Source organism: Lynx rufus, unplaced genomic scaffold, assembly GCF_022079265.1.
Source record: "Lynx rufus isolate CCGP_SWC_20201006 ecotype Redwood Valley unplaced genomic scaffold, mLynRuf1.p SCAF_1, whole genome shotgun sequence".
NCBI classification, from domain to species: domain Eukaryota; kingdom Metazoa; phylum Chordata; class Mammalia; order Carnivora; family Felidae; genus Lynx; species Lynx rufus.
In genome coordinates this window covers 36,153,559-36,175,711 of record NW_025814823.1, presented here as the reverse complement: position 1 = coordinate 36,175,711, position 22,153 = coordinate 36,153,559, and the positions used below count along the sequence as shown (strand labels likewise).

The window sequence follows — 22,153 nt, the reverse complement described above, 5'->3', positions numbered from 1 at the left end:
TTTCTTTAAGGTTATAATAGAGCCAAGAGCATGAAATCTTCCTTACAGGTTCACCTGAACTGCCCTTGTGTCTCTAACCTCAGAGGCTCATGTTTTTGTCCTCCTCACTGTTGCTCTAGTGTCTTTCTGACATAGCTTTTTGTATTTGATTTCTAATTATGCAGTGACTTCCTGTTAGCTGTGGGCTAATGTTGGCTTCCCTTGGGCTGAGGTAGCTACCACAGCCCACGTTCTGGTTCCTGTGTATTTTGTGTCCTCGTTCTCCTCACTCCTTATACCATCTGTAATGTAGCCATCTAGCTGCTAAAATGCCACATCTTTCACCTTATTGTGCCCATGTTTGTAATTCTGCTTTATACTCCCCATCTTTTTTTTTTTTTTTTTTAAATTTTTTTTTTTTCAACGTTTATTTATTTTTGGGACAGAGAGAGACAGAGCATGAACGGGCGAGGGGCAGAGAGAGAGGGAGACACAGAATCGGAAACAGGCTCCAGGCTCTGAGCCATCAGCCCAGAGCCTGACGCGGGGCTCGAACTCACGGACTGTGAGATCGTGACCTGGCTGAAGTCGGACGCTTAACCGACTGCGCCACCCAGGCGCCCCTACTCCCCATCTTTTAAGACCAGTTCTTGAATTATCTTTACTTGGAGGTTTCCCCTGATTTTCTGGGTAACAGTTGGGATATTTCCACCCCCTCCTCATCCCCCCCTCCCCGTTTTTGCTCACCAAGGCTGGAGTCCTTGTAACTGTTCAGGTGATTTTTCTTACCTGAGGATGACGACCTCAGGGGCAGAATCTTCTCTTACTCATTTTTGAGTCCCAGTATTCACCATAATGGTACACATAGATCCTTCTATCCATGTTTATTGAGTGACTTGTTAGATGGATAGCCATGTTTTCAGAACATCGTAGAAATGATGAACTTATAACATGTTACCATAGGACCATCATTGTTTTTACTCTTGGCAGGAGCATAGTACTTGAGTAAATTTAGATCCATTAACTTCTTTTTCCTCTCATTTTATTAATGTTTTTTTTTTTTTTTTTCAGTATCTGCTTGGAACATAATGCCAGGGATTCTGGGAAATGGAAATATGAGACTGTTTCAGCCTTTTTGTATATGTACTTTGTTACAAGGGAGAACACAAATGAACAATTAACTCCTTTTTGTTGGACCTCAGTTGCTTCTCCTCATTTTAATCAGTTCATTAGTTCATGTTGCTTCCTTTCTAAACAACCCTGCAGACTATGTATTCTTGCTTTGCTTTGATCTATATGCTTGCACAGCTTTAAAAATAACTTAGTAAAAGGAATATATGCTTTTTGTGATAAAATCACATAATACAGGTATATTCCAAGTGTATTTGAGTTTTACAGCTTCCTCTGCTCCATAAGCACCCTGAGGTGCCACAGCTGGTCAGAGTGGGATGTGATTCAGATCCCAAGATCTTTTTTCCTATTATTTTTCCTCCATATTCCACTGTTAATGTTACTTGTATGAAGAACAGTCTGAAAAATGTTACATTTTGTGCTGTTATATGTTTTTTTACTAACATAAACAGGTTAGATTTGTAGGATGCTTTGTGGATATGAAGAAGCGAGTTAGTTTTCTTCTATAAATCAAGAAAAAGCAAAAAAAAAAAAAAGGAAGAGAGGCTTATGCTGTAATGTAACAGTGACACTTGAAAATACTCAGAATTGGGGAGGCAAATAATTGTGCAATTACCTGGAGGGACTGAAAAACAAATTTCCTAATTTTAAAGACTGGAACAGCTGGTGTTTTCTTATACCCCCTCCCTGGCCCCCACCTCCCTTTTTTTTTCTTTTTTTGGTAAATGCCCAATGAAGTTTTGTTGTGGTTTTTCTTCTTACATAAACATAATCAACACAATAAAGAAGATAATGAACCAATGACTAAGAGCATCAGCACATTTTTTTCCCTCTCTGTTCAGATGTGCCGAATAGATCTTTATCCTTCACTGAACCATCAAATAGAGGCTGGCAAATTAGAACATCCATGTTTATTTAATCAGCTCCCCCACCCCCAACTGTGGGCTTTTTTGCTTTGTTTTTTTTTTTTTTTTTTTCAAGTTTTAAAGTGCAGTTTGTTGTTCAGATGGAACTCAACATTTTCCAGTTCTAAAAGGTATACACCAAAGATGCTAAATATAAACAAGTGGCCTCATTTGACATGGTGTAACTTTTCATTAATTTCATTTTTCAGCCAGAAAATATGACATTTAGTGTAAAACATTTTAAATGGCATGCTTTAAAACCTAAAGATTTGAAAGGAATTCAATTTGAATGTAATCGTGTATCCTTAGAATAAAGCAGAAAAATTAGTAAATTTGAATCTGGGTTTTAAATACTTTCAAATTAAATTTATATAATAAAGTTCACAAATCTTTATTATATTGGTGAATAAGCCAACACAGAATAAACACACTCGTGTACCCAGAACACAGCTGAAGCAATGGGACAAGGATAGCGAGCTTGTATGACCTAGTCCCTATGCTTCTTCTCTTCAAGGTAACTGCTAACTTCTAAGACAACAAGTTTCCTGTTTCATAAATGTTTTTTAAAACTTTTTTGTGTGTGTGAGAAAATCCACACACTATAAACTTCACCACCTTAACAATTTTAAAGTGTACAATTCATTGACATTTACTATTTTCACAGTGTTGTGCATTACCACTGTTCAGTTCTAGAACCTTTCCATCAACCCCAAAGGAAACCCCTTGCCCTCGAAGCAGTCATTCCAGGTCCCATTCTCTCCCTGGTATCTTTGGCCAGTAGAGACCCCTTCAGGCTGGTTCCCTTATCTTTTGGCATGTCCCCATCATTCTTGGAGCTCTGCTTCCTCTCTTGCAGAAAACATTTGAGATCATCCTGTATTATCCTAGCCTCTGCCCTGGAATCAGTCCTTTGTTCAAGGAATGGTTTCTTTTAATGGAGAATGCTATTTAGAAATTGGGATCTGAATGTTAGGTCTTCTAATGGGCCATCTTTAGGCCCTTTCAGACAGAGCTAAGGCATATATATGTGTATGTATGTATATACATATATATATGTTGATATGGAGATGTATATATGTTGTATATGGAGATGTATATATGTTGTATGTGGAGATGTATATATGTTGATATGTATGAGATGTGTATATGCATGTGTGCATATTTGGAAATTGCATGCATACATGTGTATATATATTAAATATAAGTAAATCCATATGTAGAAAACCTATAGTATACATGTATATACATATACCTTTTATTTTTTTTCTTATTTTTAGCTAGCTGTATCTATCAAAATACCTTTTCTTGCAGACCACAAATTTATACTGTTACCTTTGATTTTTATATTCTAGTTTATTTCTCTGAAATAATTACCTATTTGAATTATAATTAGGTCAACTTACTTGGGTTCATCTCACTTAAGGATTTTCCTCCCGTCCTCTTTGATTTTGTTTTTTTTCTTTTTGAGTGTATGAAAAATAAAAAGACATACACAGAGGTATCCCTAAAGTATTGTCACTTACTCTCTTTTCTTTTAGGGTGTTCTGCTCTCTGTCTTACCTACCATATTCCCATCTCCCTGAAGGTACACAATCTCATGAGTTCCTGATTATTTCTTCCTGCCTGTTTTTGTACAAATAATGAATATATGAATATATCTCTTCATAAACACAAAGTAATACATTCTTTCATAATTTTTCGACTTCAAACTCTGTCATGAAAATCATGCCATACAGCTCAGAGACACCCTCATTCTTATTTATAATTGCGTGTTATGGTTCATGCAATGTGTTCATGATGTGTTGCTCACCATGGTTGATTTGGCTTCTGTTCTCTGGCTGTGGGTAGAAGCAGTTGACTGTTAACTGTTATGGTACATCCTTTTGAGGTTTAGAAGCTAAAAAGCACCTGAGTTCTGGTCATGGTAACCAGATGGAAGTTTATAATAGCAGGACATTGCTTTGAGCAGTTGAAGCAAGTCTTTTTAAATATACAGAATCGTCTAAATAGTCAACTGTTTTATTGAAGGCAATGGGCTAATGTGAGAAAGCTTTCCTGTGAATAGAAGGGATGTCGATGCTAGTTAAGTATTGATGGATAATACGAAGAATGTAATGTGTTGAATTTCTTTTATGCAAGTTAATTTCTGAGTGGCTAAAATTAGTGTTGGATCAATCTGCTTTTTTTTTTTCTTCTGTAGAGCTATTTTAGAAACTGAAAGAGGGAGAGCAGCAGATTTTTCTGTATTTTATCATGTTCCTTTGTAAAATGTACTTGATAATTCTAAACCTTTAACGTATGCTATTTTTAATGTACGCTAAAAGCAGCCTCCAAAATTATAGGAGAAGTTCTTGGTACATAATCATGCTCATTAGATGTTTATGGAAAAAATAATAACTCCTAAAAGAAACTCTTTGCTGAACTTTTTTTTGTTGGTGGTGGTGAACGCCCCTTTCTGCAGTACTTGTCATTGCTCGTAGTTTCTACTATGAGTTTGCATAATATCATCTCTGGATAACAGATTTTATTGGCACTGGAGATCTGTTGGGGTTGTAAATGTTCTGAAAATAAGTAATTCATACTGCACTGACAGTTTAGTGTTTCTGTTGATCTGTGACATTAGAGATGCTAGAAATCATTTGAAAAATGCAAGGAAATTGTAGTAATGCATTTTAATAGCAATATACATGATAGTAATTTAGATTATAATTACCCCCTTGGCAGCAACTGTGTTTACCCCTGTTTTGCACAGTGCTGACTCTGCAGTTTTCTTAAAATACAGTCATTATCAATGCACACTATTTCTTTAAATAGTCTCCACATTTCATATCTTCTTCCCCTTCACTAGTCTGATCACCTGAGTTAGGTACCAAGACCACAGGAGTTCTAATACTAAAGAGATACTGAGGCAGTTAACCTAGAGTTACTGACCGGCAGTGAAACAGGCACACACACACCAATGCCAGACCACGTCTGCACACACACTCTCCTTGCTAGGAGAACTTAGGCTTTTTGACTCCTTTCGTTTTATGGAATTTTTTTTTTGTTCTCTGCAGTTTACCTGCTAAAAATTACAAAGTTAATGTCATTGAGAGGGGTCTTGAGTCTAGTAACTTACTTCATATAAAGATCAGTTAAGGTTTTGGCGTGTTTGGGTAGCTCAGCCACTTAAGCATCTGGCTCTTGGTTTTAGCTCGGGTCATAATCTCATGGTTTGTGAGTTCAAGACCCGCATGGGGCTCTCCACTATTGGTGTGAGCCTGCTTGGGATTCTCTCTCTCTCCCTCTCTCTCTGTGCCCCTCCTCCACCCCTCTCAAAATAAAGAAATTTTAAAAAAGTTAAGGTTTCAGTGTTTTCTTACAGTCCCCCAATATTTCAAGTTTTTAACTGCCAAAGGCTATATATTTTGGGTCATGTTAAAACATGCTGATTTTTCTTTATGGGTTTAGGTGTGAGTAAGAGACCATTACCCATGGTTGAGGATGTAGTATGGGTACAAGGTACATTCCAGGAGGAATAAGGTATGATTCAATGAGTTGAGTAATTGGGCAAACTTTTGCTTAAAGCAACTATCATGTGTCAGACATTCTACCAGGGACTGAAAGGTCATTGTCCTCACCCACAGACACATTAGGATGGGTCATCTTCCTGAAGAACCTGCAGGCTTTCTAGAGATAGCTTGTTTTACTGTTTTTAAAATTAGGTCTCCATTGAGTGGTGCATTCTCCATATTTGTATGTAAATCATTCAATTATTTGAAAAATGAAAGAATGTTCTCTAATACTTTCTACCGGTAACTGGAAATAGGATATATTTTTAATTTGTCATGGAGATGGTATTTCAAATTCTGCAAACAAATAAGACAGAATAATGGAGAAATCTACTGAAAAGTTCTGATACCTGACCTGCGATAAAATGCAGGCACTGAGGCAGGTACAGAAGAAATGACTACCATTACCTTTAATAGTTACATAGCAAAAGAAAGAATATTTGGTTTCAGAAATATAGAAATGGTGAGGGAAATAAGTTGTGAAAGTGCATATTACTTTCTATACCTTAGAATACATTTAATAAGGAATCTGACAAGAGGAATGTTATGTACTTTTCTTTCTATCCTGCATTTGGTATTTCAGAATAAAATTTACTAAGGGATTAAAAAAGATTTAAAAATTATGTTGGATAAATATCCTTCTAATTTTTGTGATGTCAGGCAGACATCCTTATCTCACTAATGTGTTTTGATACCACAGGGGATAAAGCTTTCTAAGTATTTTCATCTTCATGGCTAATGGAATCAGAGATAGGCAGACGTGAGTGTCCTTCCTCTCTCCCCCTACTTCCCGCTTCCTTTGAAGTTATGTGAAATGAAAGAAACACAGGAAGAGCTGTGCTTAAAAGGAGTATTTCTGATTATTCACGTAATGTATTTCTCCCCACAATTTCCTTTCTTTTGTACCTGTGTGTTGATAGTACTATAATAAAAGGGGGAAATTCTGGTGAAAGCTAATCACCCAATTATCTGGTCTGTTGCCTGTGTCTTTAATTTGAGATATTCCTTTCTGAGTAAGTATTGAGAATTTTTTCTTGTGACTTATCTTCCTCGCCTTTCTTGTTTTAATTCTTACTCTATGTATACCTTAGATTGTATTATAGCCTCATTCATTTACTGAGTGCCAGCAATTTTACAACGTACTGATGACACGGTGATGAATTAGGCAGAGGCAGACACTGTCTGAGTAGACGTGTAAGACCTTCTCCAGTAAAATACAAAGAGGTACCAGCACATTCACAGATTTGGCCCCTAGACTTTGCTTTTTTCCTGCTATTACCGCTGCCCTTGTCCTTTCTGACCTCATCATTCACACAGAGGATCCATCCAACATTCAGTCCTCTCATTTTCTCAACTATCATTTCCAGCAATCTTTGGTTTTTCTACCCAACCTCAACCACTCGTTGCCTCCCATAGTAAAATACCACCCCTAAATATGGTTTACAAACTTAGCGGAGCATTACCTGTCTTTCTGCTTACTTAATATTCCCACTGAAAGAATTCCATAACCCTTTTAGAACTACCGATCCATCTACTCTACCATTTGTTCATGTCCATCACTTTCCAACTGCTGCTACATCCTTCTTTCCTTATTGACCTTAGACACATGCTCCATTGTTACCTTCAGTAAACAGTTCTTTTATTTCCCTCTTGGTCCATATAAACTCTACCCTTCGTTAAACTAAATGTCCTACCTCGTCTGCTTTTGCATCTCAGCACAACATGCATTTGGGAAGAAGCATACAGCCACAAGTAGTGTTTTCTGAATGACTACGGTTGACAAGTGAGCCCTTAACAGATATCCTACCACCTGACCCTTGCCAGCACACTTCTTTGCTTTCTGGAAATGATTTCATACCTTTTCTTTTTTTATTTTATTTTATTTTTTTTTAACATTTATTTAGTTTTGAGACAGAGGGAGACAGAGCATGAACGAGGGAGGGTCAGAGAGAGGGAGACACAGAATCTGAAACAGGCTCCAGGCTCTGAGCTGTCAGCACAGAGCCCGACGCGGGGCTCGAACTCATGGACCGCGAGATCGTGACCCGAGCCCAAGTCGGCCGCTTAACCGACTGAGCCACCCAGGTGCCCCTCATACCTTTTCTTATACCTCCAACTCTGCGTCCTCACTTGTAGCCGCTTATATTGCTATTTCTATCCCTGAGAAGGTTGATGCAATCACAGTAGAACTTTCACGCCTCACTTCCTAATCACCTGGTCTAACAAGCTACCTGAATCTGTTCCCCTCGACTTTGCTTTTGATCTTCTTACGGTGATAGACTTTACCTGTGACTGTGTAAGATCATTCCTTCCTCTTTAGGCTACATCCCGAGTCATCTGCTTGAGTTTTTTGTTTGTTTGTTTACTTGTTTGTTTCCCTGCATCTTTACCTACCTTCTTCTGCGTTATTAGTTTCTTCCTCCCTGCTTGGTCATTCCCATCAGCCTGCAAACATCTTGTAGTTTCCCCCAAAGAAAATCCACACTATAGCTCCCCACCAACTGCTGCCCCAGTTCTTTGCTCTCCTTTATGGGAAATCTCCTCACAAGATTTGCCCCCCCCCTTTTTTTTTTCTTTCCCCTTGAACTTTGGACCGGGTTTATCCCCAGTCCACTACTCTTGAGGCTCTTGACAGGGAATCAATGATCAGTAGATGGCAGCACTGCTCACTTAGTTGTTAAGACCAAAACTTCAGCATCATCTTTGAATTTAACTTCTTTCAATACCTCACCTCCAAACTATCAGCCAGTCTTGTCTGATCTAACTTCATATTGAGCAGATCTCATGCCTTCCATCACTGGCTCCTTGTACCAGGCTACTGTCCACTCTTGACCAGACGTTGTACTGGCCTTCTAACGGGTGGTCTTATTTCACATTTTGCTCCTTACATTCTGTCGCGACACAGTAGTTAGAACAATCTTTAAAAAGCGTTTGATTTTGGGGAGCCTGGGTGGCTCAGTCGGTTAAGTGTCTGACTCATGATTTTGGCTCAGGTCATGTTCCCAGGGTGGTGGTATTGAGCCATGCTTAAGAGAATCTTAAGATGCTCTCTGTTTCTCTCTCTCTCTGCCTCTGTTTCTGTCTCTCTCTCCTTGTCCCTCCCCTCCCCCCCACCCATCTCCCCCACTTGGGTGTACTCTCTAAAAAAAAAAAATGTTTTTTGATTTTAATAGATCTTAGAATTTATCTGCTGGATATCTGCCAATGGTTTTCCATCCATTCAGGATAAATTAACCTGAAGCCCTCACCATCAGAGACCAGCGAACTTTGTATTAAATAGCCAGACAGTAAACGTTTCAGGCTTTGCAAGTCACATAGGGTTTCAGTTACTTCTGCCAGTGCCAGTGTTTCCTCTTCCTCCTCTTCCTTTTTACAAGCGTTTAAAAATGTAAGCAACACTCTTAGCTCGGGAGTCCTATGAAAACATTTGGCACTCAGGCAGCTGTTTGTTGATCCCCTGCCTCCAATACCAGCTTGTTGTGTCTCTCTTGTCCTGTTCAACTCTGTCATTTCCTGGGATTTTGAGGTGTTGTTTTACCATCCTTTGAATATACCTAGTTCTTTCCTGCCTTTTGCTTTTGCTTGAAACATGTTTCATTCTCCTCTTCATTCTGGTTTCTGCTGAATGTTTTCTTAGGAGAGTGTCATTTGCTCAGACTTGGAACTCTTCAATAGCTGCTTCTGCTACCACTTAGGTCACCCCTGTGTCTACATCATGTAAACAATGTCTGGAAAGAGTAGATGCTCACAATATCCTCTATACAATAAATAAGAGTGGCGAGTGTTAAGAAGAAGGAATCCATGGATGGGGGATTTCCCTTTTGTGGCTCGGAAGAGGCCTATCCCAGGAAGTGAGTCTCAGCCCAGATGTGCTGTCTGGGAGTAGGCTTGTGCAAAGATTCAGTAGTGATTGTGACAGTTTGGGTGAAAGGGGAGGGTGTTAAGAGGAAAGAATCTCGGGCAAAAAGGTGGAGGTTTTTAGATAATAAATTGCTCAAACTGGAAGACTTACTATGGCTGAAATAGAGTTACTTTGAGCCAGTGAAATTATTCTGTCTTTCCCAGTGTTTGTTGGTGAAGTCTACCTGCTGCCCCATTTAAGATGCTGTCTGTCTTTACCCCCATCTTCCACCCAAATACAACAAAAACTATTGACATGTTTGCTTTTATACTGTTAGCTAGAGAGTGGAGCAGGACAAAGGACTGACAGGTTGGTCTTGGTCTTTCATATACATACAACCATACATTATGTGCTCTTTTTTGTTTGGCTTTTTTTAACCCAGCAGTTTTTTTTTGGGGGGGGGTGGGTTCATCTATCTGGTTGCATTATGAGTGAATCTTTTTTATTGTTGTACAGTATTCCATTGAATAGATATACCACAACTCGATGAATAGTTGGGTTGTTCCCAGTGTTTGAATATTATGAATAAAACACCTCTGAACATTGTATGAATTTTTGTTGTTTTGTTTTTTCTCCTGCTTAATACTTCGCTGTATAATTGCGGAGTCCTCTGGTCGGTGTACATTTATCTTTAAAAAAAAAAAAAAAAACAACAAAAAAAACCTGCCAGACTTTTTGCCAAAGTGGCAATACCATTTTACGTTTCCACCAGTAGTATAGGTGACTTTTAGGTGCTTCACATCCTCCCTTCTCTAGGGGATGTATAGTGTTACCTCCTTCATGGTGAGTTGTTTGTTTGTTTGTTTGTTTTTTTCACTTGTGGTTTTAAACTGCATTTCCCTGGTGGCAAATTATCTTGAACATTATTTCATGTGATTATTGGCCATTCATGTATCTTCTTTCGTGAAGTCTTTTGATCATTTTTTAAACTGGGTTATTTGTCTTATTAACTACTGAGTTGTAGGACTTCATTGAAAGTTCTGAATACAAATCTTTATGAGATGCATTTATTGTTGGGAGAGGCAGTCTGCCATAGTTCCTGAGTACCTCTGTATATTTATTCTAGTTATACCAAGAATGGAAGGCTTGACTGCTCTTTACTGAATCCATTTCTCAGGGTTGTGCTTGCAGTGAGCTGCCTTGAAAGGTGGTTATGTCTCCCTGTAGACAATGAGCAGGCTTGTTATTGTTCACTTTAAAATTGGTGAGTTCCCCATGCTCAGTATCCTATAATGCATTCTACAGCATGTGGAGGCGTTGATCATCCATCTGGGAGCCCTGTGTTGCCCCTCTGGGACTTGGTGGGTCAGGGAACCAACACAGGCATAATACAGCCCTTTGTCTCTAACTGCGGACTCATGTTTTCTGCCACCATTCAGGAATTTAGCTTGTTATGTTATGTAGACTCGGACTGCACACTTCTTGACTTGTATTATGGATATTTTCCCCTAGCCTGTGGCTTCCTTTTCATTGTCTCAATAAAACTATCTTAAGAGTTGTTTGAAAAATTGAAGGTTTAAATTTTGATGAAGTCTAATTTATGAATAATTTTCTAGTTAGTGCCTCTTGTCCTAAGAAATCTTTGCCTTCCCATAGGTAGTGAAGCTTTTCATCTATGTTTTCTTATAGACATTAAGTTTTAGCTTGCACATTTAGGTCTAAGGTCTAGGTTCACTTTTTCTCATTTGGATGTCCTGTTGTTCCAGCACTATTTGTTGAAGAGATTCTTCTTACCCCATTAAATTACATTAACACCTTGGTTGAAAATCATTGACTACATAGGTGCAAGTGTATTTCTGGATTCTTTTCTATTGATGCTTCTACTCTTCTAACTTGATTTTAGTAGCTTTATAGTAAATCGTGAAATTGGAAAAATCCCCCCAACTTTATTCTTTTAAATTGCTCTACTTTAGGTTTCCTGCATTTCCATATAAATTTTATTTTTTTTTTCCATATAAATTTTAGAAGCTGCTTCTCAATTTCTGAAAAACTTGCTGGGATTCTGATGGTGAATATATTGAATATATACATTGTCCTTCAGAAAATGTATTTCTTAACAATGTCTTAATAATACCGAGCCTTCTGACCCATGAACTTGGCATAAGATCATTGATTTAGGTCCTCTTTAATACCTCTTCACAATATTTGTAGTTCTCCATATAGGTATTTATCTTCTTTTGTTAAAAATTTTCCTCATTATTTTGTGAGGGCTTTTTTTGATGCTATTTCAAGTGTTAATTGTAAAATTTCATTTCTCACTAGTAATATTTAGACATAAAAATATTTTTTGAAGGTTGAGCTTTTATTCTGTGATCTTGATGAATTCACGTAGATAATTTCATCTGCAAGTAGAGACTATCTTCTTCTTCTTTTCTAATCTCTATTGTTGCTGTCATTATTGCCTTGCCATACTAGTTCGTACCTCCGGTAAAATACTGAATAGGAATGGGAAGATCCAACATGCTTCTCACATCTCCACTGTTGTGGGGGCACCAATGAGTTGGTTTGACCAACATGGGAATTACAGTAGCTGGAAGACTTTATGAATGGGGGCATATGATGTCCTATTTTGTGTCATGAAACAAACTAAAGAATTACTAAGTTCAGTGATCCAAAAATCTCTCTGGATCTCATAGAGCCTGGATTCAGTCAGCTTCTATGTCATGGAATTGGCATCTTCTGGTTCAACTGAGTTTACTTATAACTATAGTCAGAAGATGGAAGAATACAAATTCCACTGTTTTAATATAACTAGCTCCTTATCTTTCATAATGGAAGTCAAAGGTAATATTGAAAACTTAGAAGTTTAAGAAAATCGGAGTAAACATGTTATTTGGACATATTAAGTAACCGTCAGAAGAAACAGTTAAGGGAATTAAAAGTGATGGCCTCTGAAAGATAGGGTTAAGTGGTGGGGCAGGTGATTACTTTTTTTTTTTTTTTAATCACTTATATTTTTTATTTACTTATTTTTTAAAAATTTATTTATTTTTGACAGAGACAGAGTGCAAGCATGAGCTGGGGAGGTGCAGAGAGAGAGAGAGGGAAACACAGAATCCGAAGCAGGCTCCAGGCTCCAAGCTGTCAGCACAGAGCGTGACGCGGGGCTCGAACTCACAAACTGCAAGATCGTGACCTGGGCCGAAGTTGGCTGCTTAACCGACTGAGCCACCCAGGGGCCCCTAAATCACTTTTATTTTTATTCAAATGCATTTATTGCTTTTTATTCTTACATTTCAAAAGTATTGACTATATGTGTTTACCCATTTTTTGTTGAAAGGAACCAGTTGATCTCAGCTTTGGTGTATTTTGATCCCTCCATATCATAATTATTTCAGTGATAAATTCAGGAAGTACTACAAAAAGATCTAGTTTAACTTCTGTTGATACATATTTTGATAAAAATAATGACCTGATGGGTCACCTGGGTGGCTCTATTGGTTAAGCATCTGACTTGATTTTGGCTCAAATCATGATCTCATAGTTCATGAGATCAAGCCCTGCATGGGCCTCTGTGCTGAGAGTGAGGAGCCTGCTTGGGATTCTCTCTCTCTCTCTCTCTCTCTCTCTCTCTCTCTCTGCTTGCATGCGTGTGCTCACTTACTTTCTCTTTCAAAAGAAGTAAGTAAGCATTAAAAAAATATTGACAGTATGCACAGGAAACTTGACAAATTAAGATACCAAGAAAGTATATTGGGCAACCTACGCGCCCAGTAATATGGGTCTAAATTATGTAAGTAATGGTATGTTAACAGTCTGTAGCCAGGAAAAAAATTTTCATTTAAGATGTGGGATATATTCATGAAATATTACTAAAGATAAAAGTAGCCTACTGAACAATATGTATGACATAATATTTTTGAAAGTAAAGTACATGTGTTTATGAATGTATAGGGAATATTACATATTCTAAATGAGAAAAAACACTTAAAAGAGAAATATCAAATTAAGAGTCATTTTGAGGCACTTTTTTTTTCCTAGTGCTTTTCTGATTTCCAAATTTTCTGTGTTGAACAGGCAATACTTAAGTAATTTAAAGCAGAAAAGGATACCAAAAATGGCTGTCAGTACAAGTTGAATGTATTCTTTTTAATGATACATAACAGTCACTGATTTCAAAAGTGTTTATTTTCACTAAATCATTTCATTTCTCCTTTCAAATTTATTTTTGTAGATTTTGCTCAATTTTTTTTTTCTTTTTGGTAAATAACCACTCTGCTATTGATGAAAATCCTCTGTCTTTCCTGTGCTAATTTGTTTTGTGTTATTGGAAGTGTTTTCTTGGACAATATTATGGCAAATTAATAATAAAAAATAAAAAAAAAGTGGATCTGATTTCCTGACACCCCAACTAATCTGCTCTTGAACATGTATAATTCCTTCCCCTTGGATGTGTAATCCGTAATTTAAGTAGATTCAGTTCTGGACTTTGTTCATGCTGCTTCATTTTTTCCATCTGGACTATGTTTGTGCCTTTCTAACCGGTCTTGCTGCTTCTGTTGCTTCTCATCTGAAAGTAAAATCAGAGTTCTCTGGGTGGCCTCTGAGGGTACAGTCCCTTCCATTACAACTTTTCAGTTACAGGTATGGTTACTTCTCTGTCCTTCACACCTTTATTCTAATACTCAAGTTTGAGGCCTTAGGATTCTTCTGCGAGTTTTTCTGTGACCACACTGTTTGAAATTGCAAACCACCTCCTGTGCTCCTTATTCTACTTCTCTGCTTTTATGTTTCTCTGTAGCACTTTTCCGTAGCTACAAAGCAACTACTTTAACTGCTTAGTTCATTTATTGACTGCCTGGCTTTATTCTTCTCCATGGAGAAGAAAGCTCCATGTACGTAGGGATGTTTGTCTCTTATTGACTGTTCTCTGTATAGCACTTCAAACAGTGTCTGACACTTAGTAGGCACGAAATGTTGAATAATGAATGAACTCCAACTCTTCTAATCTGCATTTTATACTGCTGCCAGAGTGATCCTTCCAAAACTGCCCTGGAAAATCTGATTGATTAGCGGTGCTCTGTCCCTCCCTGATCTGGCTGATATCTTTGGCTATAAGTGCTTCTGGTTTTCTTTGTGGTTGTACACATGTGCCCTATTTCAGTCTGGAAGAAGTTCCTAATTCTCAGTCCCCTTAACTGACTTCCCTTCGTGCTTTTACTCGGGCTTCCCTCATCTGCTCACCAAGTTAGGGATTCCTCCTCTGGGTCCTTAGGTAGGTACTGTATTACAGGAATTAGATTCACCAGAAAGTATTACTACTGTGCTTGCATTTCTCCTTCCAGACTTAGGTTTTGATCATCTCTTTGTATATTGTGCTTAGAACTAGGCACTTAATGGTAGTTGAGTCAGTAGCTTCAAGGCTTTTTTGTGGTGCTTAGAAGATTAGTTTTAACAGGGCTTTTCTTGTATTGAGTTTTGATTTTTATGTTGCAAGTGCCTAAAATAGATTACTCTATTTTCAGATATTTCCTATGATATGTATGTCTCCACACTTCATTGTTTTCCATGATATTTTGCATTTGTGAAAGTCCTTTTACTTTTAAAATACATTTTTTAGTGTTTGTTTATTTTTGAGAGCAAGACAGAATGCAAGCCGGGGTTATTTATTTTTGAGAGCAAGACAGAATGCAAGCCGGGGAGGGGGCAGAGAGAGAGGGAGACACAGAATCTGAAGCAGGCTCCAGGCTCCAAACTGTCAGCACAGAGCCCGACGCGGGGCTCAAACTCACAACTGTGAGATCATGACCTGAGGCGAAGTCAGATACTTAACCAACTGAGCCACCCAGGCACCCTGAGAAAGTCCTTTTAATTTGCAAACCTTTTGGTGTTTCATCTTTGGTGAATATCGTAGATTATAATTTATATTTGTGAGCAGAGGAATCATTCCTGCAAAGTAAGACTGCTCGGAGTAGTTGCATGCAGCTGCTATATGAAAGATAGGATTAATGTAATTGATAGTGCTTTAATGAAGATAAATTTTTTTTTCTTTAAATTACAGGGAAGTCTTAAGAGTAGGCGACAGATCTCACCTCAGGAATTCATCCATGAACTGAAAATGGGGTCTGCAGATGACATTGTCACATGCCTGGAGTCCCTCCGCGTATCTTTGACTAGTAATCCTGTCAGGTAATTCATCTATCTGAACATCATCAGGGCATGTTAGTAAATTAAACAGATGTCTTTAATCTGTTATTTTCATTTAACACTTTCTTTATAGTGTCTGTTCCTGGGTGGTATACCTCAATGGTGTCTCAAGGTAAAAACTGAGTATCTAATGTTTGTATGCATAATGTAATATAATGTCATCAGTACTTTTGTGTTTATTACCAAGTGATTCATAGCCTGGGGACTTAAAAACAAGAACAAATTTACTCTTTTTTTCCTTAAAAATGTGAAGAAATGGTGTTTTTTAAAAGAAAATCATCATGATCAAAAACTATCAATGTAACATGGCTGAGTTACATGTGAATTTTGGTATTGTATATATAGTGCCTGATTTTTGTTTGACACACAAAGAAATACTATTATTTAACTCATCCTTTATTGGAAATTATGTCTTTATAGGAGCACATAGGTTAGTATTGCCAGATGTAGTGAGTCAAAATACAAGATGCCGAGTGAAATCTGAATTTCAGATATACGGACACTGTGAGATTTTGTTTATCTGGAATCCAAATTTAACTAGGTGTCCTGGATCCAGCAACTCTAATAGAGATGTCTCTATAAATCAAGTTTTAGACTTTCAGGCTCAGAATATTCTTGAAAAAGTTCAAGCAGAAGTTGTTATGAAATGTCTGAGTAGTCATAAAATTTCAGAGCTGTAAGGGTCTGAGGTAGATCAGTTTTGGCTTCTTTTGTATAATAAATGAATGCTTGTTTTTGCATAAGAAAATACTGTGTATTAGATGTGTGTAAAATATGTGTGTTTGAGGGGCACCTGGGCGGCTCAGTCAGTTGTGTGTCTGACCTTGGCCCAGGCCATGATCTCATGCTTCGTGAGTTTGAGCCCCATGTCAGGCTGTGTGCTGACAGCTCAGAGTCTGGAGCCTGCTTCAGATTCTGTGTCTCCCTCTCTCTCTCCGCCTGCACAGTCTGTCTCTCTCTCTCTCAAAAATAAATAAACATTAAAAAAATTTTTTGAAAAGTGTGTGTGTGTATAAATAATTGTCAGGGCTAGAATGACTACAGAGGTTAATAATATGTAATAGAATCTCTTTGATGTCTGCTCTGTTACTACTTTTTTGGACATTTCTGAAGTTTGGCTGCAGTATGAAAAAATCCTTCACAGTACACCTATTTAAAACAAAAAGACCTTACCTGTTGAGACATGAAGTGAGTGAGGTTTAACTGAGGAGTATGAAGAGGAAACAAAGTATATTTCAACTTTATCTTTGTTTTTCCATATTTCCCCCCATCCAGCCTGTTTTCTAGGCTGTAAGCTTAATGAGGGGAAGGAGACCAGGACTTGCTATGTCTTACTTACTTCTCTTTACCACTCATAGCACACAGTACATAAAAAGTACTCAGTGAAGACTTGTCGATTGAAACAATGAAGTTTAATTTGAGCTTCCTGCAGTTTTACCTTGGCTATTGTTAGACACTGAGTTGAATTGAGAATTTATTTGGCAGGTATAATCATACATGAAGAACTCTGCTTTCCAGTTGAATCTGTACCTATTTAATATATTCATTTAAAAAAATAATTACTGAGCACCTAATACTTATAAAGCCCTGTCTTGTGGGGCTTGGGTAAATAGCAAAGCAGATCCAGGTCCTATACTTATGGAGTTTAAATGTAGCAAAAGGATATTTTGGGGTTGACTGGAGAGATGCACTCCATGTCTTAGTTTATCTGGCAACCACTGAGCAATGGTTGTTTCCGTGGTTTTTCAATTTGATTAGAAGCAGACCCTTCCTGCTATCTTCATAATTTGACTAGGTGACTATGATAACAAAAGGAAAACTTTTATGTATGAATTCATGTATATTACAGCGGATACATTTATATGTGATTTTGCCTTAAACTGCTATATTACCTGCTATATTACCAGGAATCCACAAGCTATCGATGTTTCCCTATAAATGATAAAAATCTTACCATTGGAGAAGTTTTTCTGAAATTGTGGCACTTGATGTAGAGAGAAAATTGAGAAGATACTCAAGATTATTTCTGTGTGCAGTGCTCCAATTAGTGGAATGGCTTCTTTGGATGTGTAAAAGTTGAATTTATGCCTATGTTCAAATCTTTGGACTTTTCTATTAGTTTTGTGTCTGCTGGTAAAGTCTGTTTTTCATATTTTTTGATGTATAGTGTGTGACTCAATTTCAAGAGAAAAATAATTAAAATTCTTTTAAGAATCTTTTGAGATCGTTGTTAGCCCTGTAGTATTATTGAGTAAATCAGAGTTAAAATTCTTCAATGTCTTTGAATAAATTTGAAAAAAGAAACATGGGAACTGATTAATGATGGTTCTCCAGTGTTGGTTTGGGATTGAGTTTTATTTAAATAAAAAGTCAAGGATCAAGAAGAAAACCTCCCTTCCCTCCACCCCACCCTCATCTAGATATGCAATACTTGCAGAATCGTTTATCTGCTTCTGAAACGCTACCTACCAATTATGAGCCATGTCAACCTTCTACCCTCCAGACAGTGAATTATGTGAAAACCAGTGCATTAAATATCATGTTACTTGCCACCTTTTATGAAGAGTTGATTTGAAGACCACAAAGTTCTTCTGTTTTGAAGTTTTATTGATTATTCAATATTCTCGGTGACAGTTTTAAGCTAAAAGACACAGTGCTTTAGTTTTGGAACACTAGGAAAAGACCAGCTTCTTCAAATTGTCAATTATAACTTTTAGTGGATCTTGACATAGGCAACAATTATGTTTCAGCTATTGAACACGTTGAGGTGGAAACGTAAAAAAGTAGACACTAACATTATTATGATTGATAACAAGCATTTTCGTCCATACTCATCTATGCAGATAGCAAATGAATTACAGAATGTATCTTCATTTTCTCAATTTGATGTAGCTGTCAAGGGCACGATTTCTGGCTCAGAAAATCCAATCTATCAGGTCTCGTGTTAATCTTAGGCATTATTTTCCTTTACTCATAGTTAACATGTGCATTTTGAAGTTTACAAGAATTTTTTTTTTTTTGCTAACATTATCTTTTCATTAAATTTCTAAGGGGTTTTGGAACTAGGTTTGATTAAGATAATAACTGTAACTTCCAAAAAATCACTTTAAGAAAAACGTGCAGTAAAATGTTTACCGTAAAGCAACTGAGCAGCCTTTGTGGATCTTTATTCCATTTGATCAGTGCCATGTTTAGAATCTAGTTTTTCTGCGCTTACACAAAGTTGATAGAAGGGCTTCGTTTTAGAATTGACACATATTTTGTGCCTTATACCACTGTGTGAGAGACAAGTTTGTGGCAAGTAATGAGATCAACATACTCATTGATACTAACATGATCTGGAGAAAAAAGTCAAGACCAATAATTTTGAAGTTGCTAATAGTTATTTAAATTTTTATGTATTTTTATTTATCTCTTAAAGATTTTTGTTAATGTTTATTTTTGAGAGTGAGAGAGAGAGTACAAGCTGGGGAGAGGTAGAGAGAGGGAGACACAGAACCTGAAGCAGGTTTCAGGTCCCGAGCTGTCAGCACAGAGCCCAACGCGAGGCTCAAACCCACAAACTGTGAAATCATGACCTGAGCCAAAGTCGGATGCTTAACCAACTGAGCCACCCAGGCGGCCCTAAAATTATATTTTCATAAAACGTTAAACATGTAGTAAAGACATTGTGATAAGAGAAAAACAAGCACCCACTTGCCTACCTGTGAAGCTAAGATAGAAATAAGGCTTGTAACTTGGAAGCTTCCATGCATCCCTGCTTAATTCTATGCCCCGTTCTCCCGCTATACTGTGGTTAGTGCTGTTTTGAATTTAGGGGTTATTTTTGTTTTTTCTTTTCATTATAGTTTCACCATATTTGTCTTCTTAATTTGCTTATTATTTGGTTTTATCTTTGTCACTTCCTGTAAACAGCAAATTCTTCCGTGCATTCTTCTGAGACTTTCCCTCTCTATTGTATTTGATAGACTTAAGTACGTTGATGTGTGCAACTACGCACACACCATCACAATCCATACTTTTCCATACTTTTATTTTTTCTTATGTTTTAGGAAGATCTATTACAAATAGTATATGAAGTATACAAATCTGATAGTCTTTGTCATTTTCTGGTAGTTTTATGTTTCCATCGCCACTGTAAAAACGTATTGGAATCTGTACCTGACATTTCATTTTGAATTTTCAAGTAGTTTATGCTGCTTGCACTGTGTTCATCTTCCCTTATACACCCACCCTTCTGCTCTTTGTTCCTTTTCTGTATTATTCCTCTCCTTCTTCCTCTTCTTCCTTAAATTCTTCTGGGTAGATTTTTAATTTCTCATTTCACTTTTTTCCTTACTTACTAATTTGGAACACATTTTCCCTTTCTGATCTTAGAAAAGAAAGTTAGCATGTACACACTCAAAAAGGAAATTTAATATTCATGTGCCTAAAAGGGACAAAAATAAGCAATATCCTGTATTTTGAACCTAAGAACATTGAACACCAATCACCTTCTGTTAATTTGTACGCTAGTGTTGTGTGATATATTAATTGTATTTTTTTTCTTTTTAATGTCACAAATTAGCTGTTACTATTGAGTCAAACTACAGATATGTGTATATGTATATATGTTTGCACATTCATTTAGTCATTCCTTTTTGGGTATTACACATTTGTCTCCGATGATTTGACTCTTGCTTCAAGTATATTATTAGGCTCCCTTGGCCAAAGTCTTTTAATGGTAAAACTCTTTAATTTGTCAGAAAGTGACTTAATTTGCCTTTACTTTTGAAGGATGCTTTTCCTAAGGGCTTTTAGATAAGTTAGTGCACTGAAGATAGTATTTCCTCTTCTGCCTTGCATTGCTGTTTTCAAAGTGTTGGCTCTTGATCTAAAACTCATTTTTTTCCGGGTAATCTGCCTTTTCTCTCTGTTCTGTGTCTAGGTGGAAATTTTCCTATTTATCCTCTAGGGTTTTGGGGAGGCTTGCTGAGTATGGTTTGGTGTCCTTAATACATTCTGTGAAAATTTCAGCTATTATCCCTTTACAATTTTTCCTCATTTTATATATGTTAGGATGCGGGCCTTCTTCCTCCATATGCCATTATTTATTATCAACTTAATAGTTTACATTCCTCTATATCCCTCTATATTCTTCCTCTATATTCTGGAAGCATTTATATTTATTTATTAGATCTTCTCGTTTTCTTGTTTCTTCACTGGTGTCTAATATGCTACTGAGCTATATGTTGCATTTTAAATTTCCATTATTATAATTGCATCCCTGTTATTTCTCCTTCGTTCCATTTTATTTATTTATGTTTAAGTTTATTTATTTTGAAAGAGAGAGTGTGAGCAGAGGGAGGGGCAGAGAGAGAGGAGCTCTGCTCTGTCAGCACAGAGCCTGACGTGGGGCTTGATCTCAAGACCCTGAGATCATGACCTGAGCTGAAATGAAGAGTTGGACACTCAACCTACTGAGCCACCCAGGTGCCTCTGTTTCTGTCTTAAAACTCCTTGTCTTTTTCATAATTTGTTGCTTCATGCTTATTTTTAATCCTGTTTTATTTCTTTAAACATAGTAAGTATCCCTCCTTTCTAGGTCTGTAATCTAGTAAGTGAAAATTTCTCAGGCCTGATCTTGGTTATTTGGTTGGCTGGTTAGTCCTTTCCATCTTTACTCATGTCTTGTTTCTTTGTGTGCTCTGTAATGAGAGTGGCCTCCTGTCCCTTTGAACTTTTTCTTTGAGATTTATTTTGAAGATATATTTTGCTAGAATGAATTGAATGATTTTCAACTACTAGACACATATGGATACTAATAACCCAGGGCCAACTTAAACTAAAATTTCTGGCTTGAGATGTTTTGGACTTTTGTTTTTGGTGTTATGTTTAACACATGGGCACCTTACATGTATCTAACTTGGGTTATATGTTACTAGAACATATTTGCCTTGTCCTTTACTGGGCAGGTGGATAGGTTTATTTCTAGCTTACCTTCTTATTGCAAGTGTGACCCTTTGAGATTCTCATTTTCGCCGTGTGTCCTAGCCTTGATAATGGCTTCTAGGCTTTGGCTCTTGTACCTTTGACTCTTGTACCACAATCACAAAGGAAACGTTGATTTCCTTTGCATCTGTCCCATAGGGCAGAGCAAGTGGGGCTCAAGGCTGGCTTACCTCTCTGAATTCCTCTTTCTCTCTCTTTAAATTTTTCTTTTAAGGATACTTTACTTTCTTGTTACCACAGATACAACTTTAAAATCTTATTTCAGTGACGGTTTTTGGTAGAATTGTTGCAGATCGCTATTTTAATACAAGAAAAACAAGTATTAAAGTTTTGCGCCCCAAATCCCAATTTCTCAGAAGGATATAAACAGACAAGTAGAGGGCTTCCTCCTTTCTATCATTTATTTGTCAGACCAGTTGGTCAGTGGTGAATTCCTGTTAACTGTTTTTTGGTTTTCTTCATATTTTTTAAGTGCCTATGTTAATATGTTCATATACTTATTTTACTTTACCTTACTTTTGCTTACCCTGCCCCCCCCCCCCCCCCCA

The 22,153-nt window shown here is 37.2% G+C and overlaps 1 protein-coding gene across 1 annotated transcript in view; it reads left to right on the top strand.

Moving 5' to 3' along the window:
* The window catches only part of DIAPH3 (diaphanous related formin 3), a 505,118-nt gene that overhangs the window by 97,770 nt on the left and 385,195 nt on the right, over window positions 1–22,153 (top strand). The window contains exon 4 of the mRNA XM_047080525.1: window positions 15,469–15,596. Within this exon, the coding sequence (XP_046936481.1) occupies window positions 15,469–15,596 (128 nt within the window). The remainder of the gene's footprint in view (window positions 1–15,468; window positions 15,597–22,153) is intronic.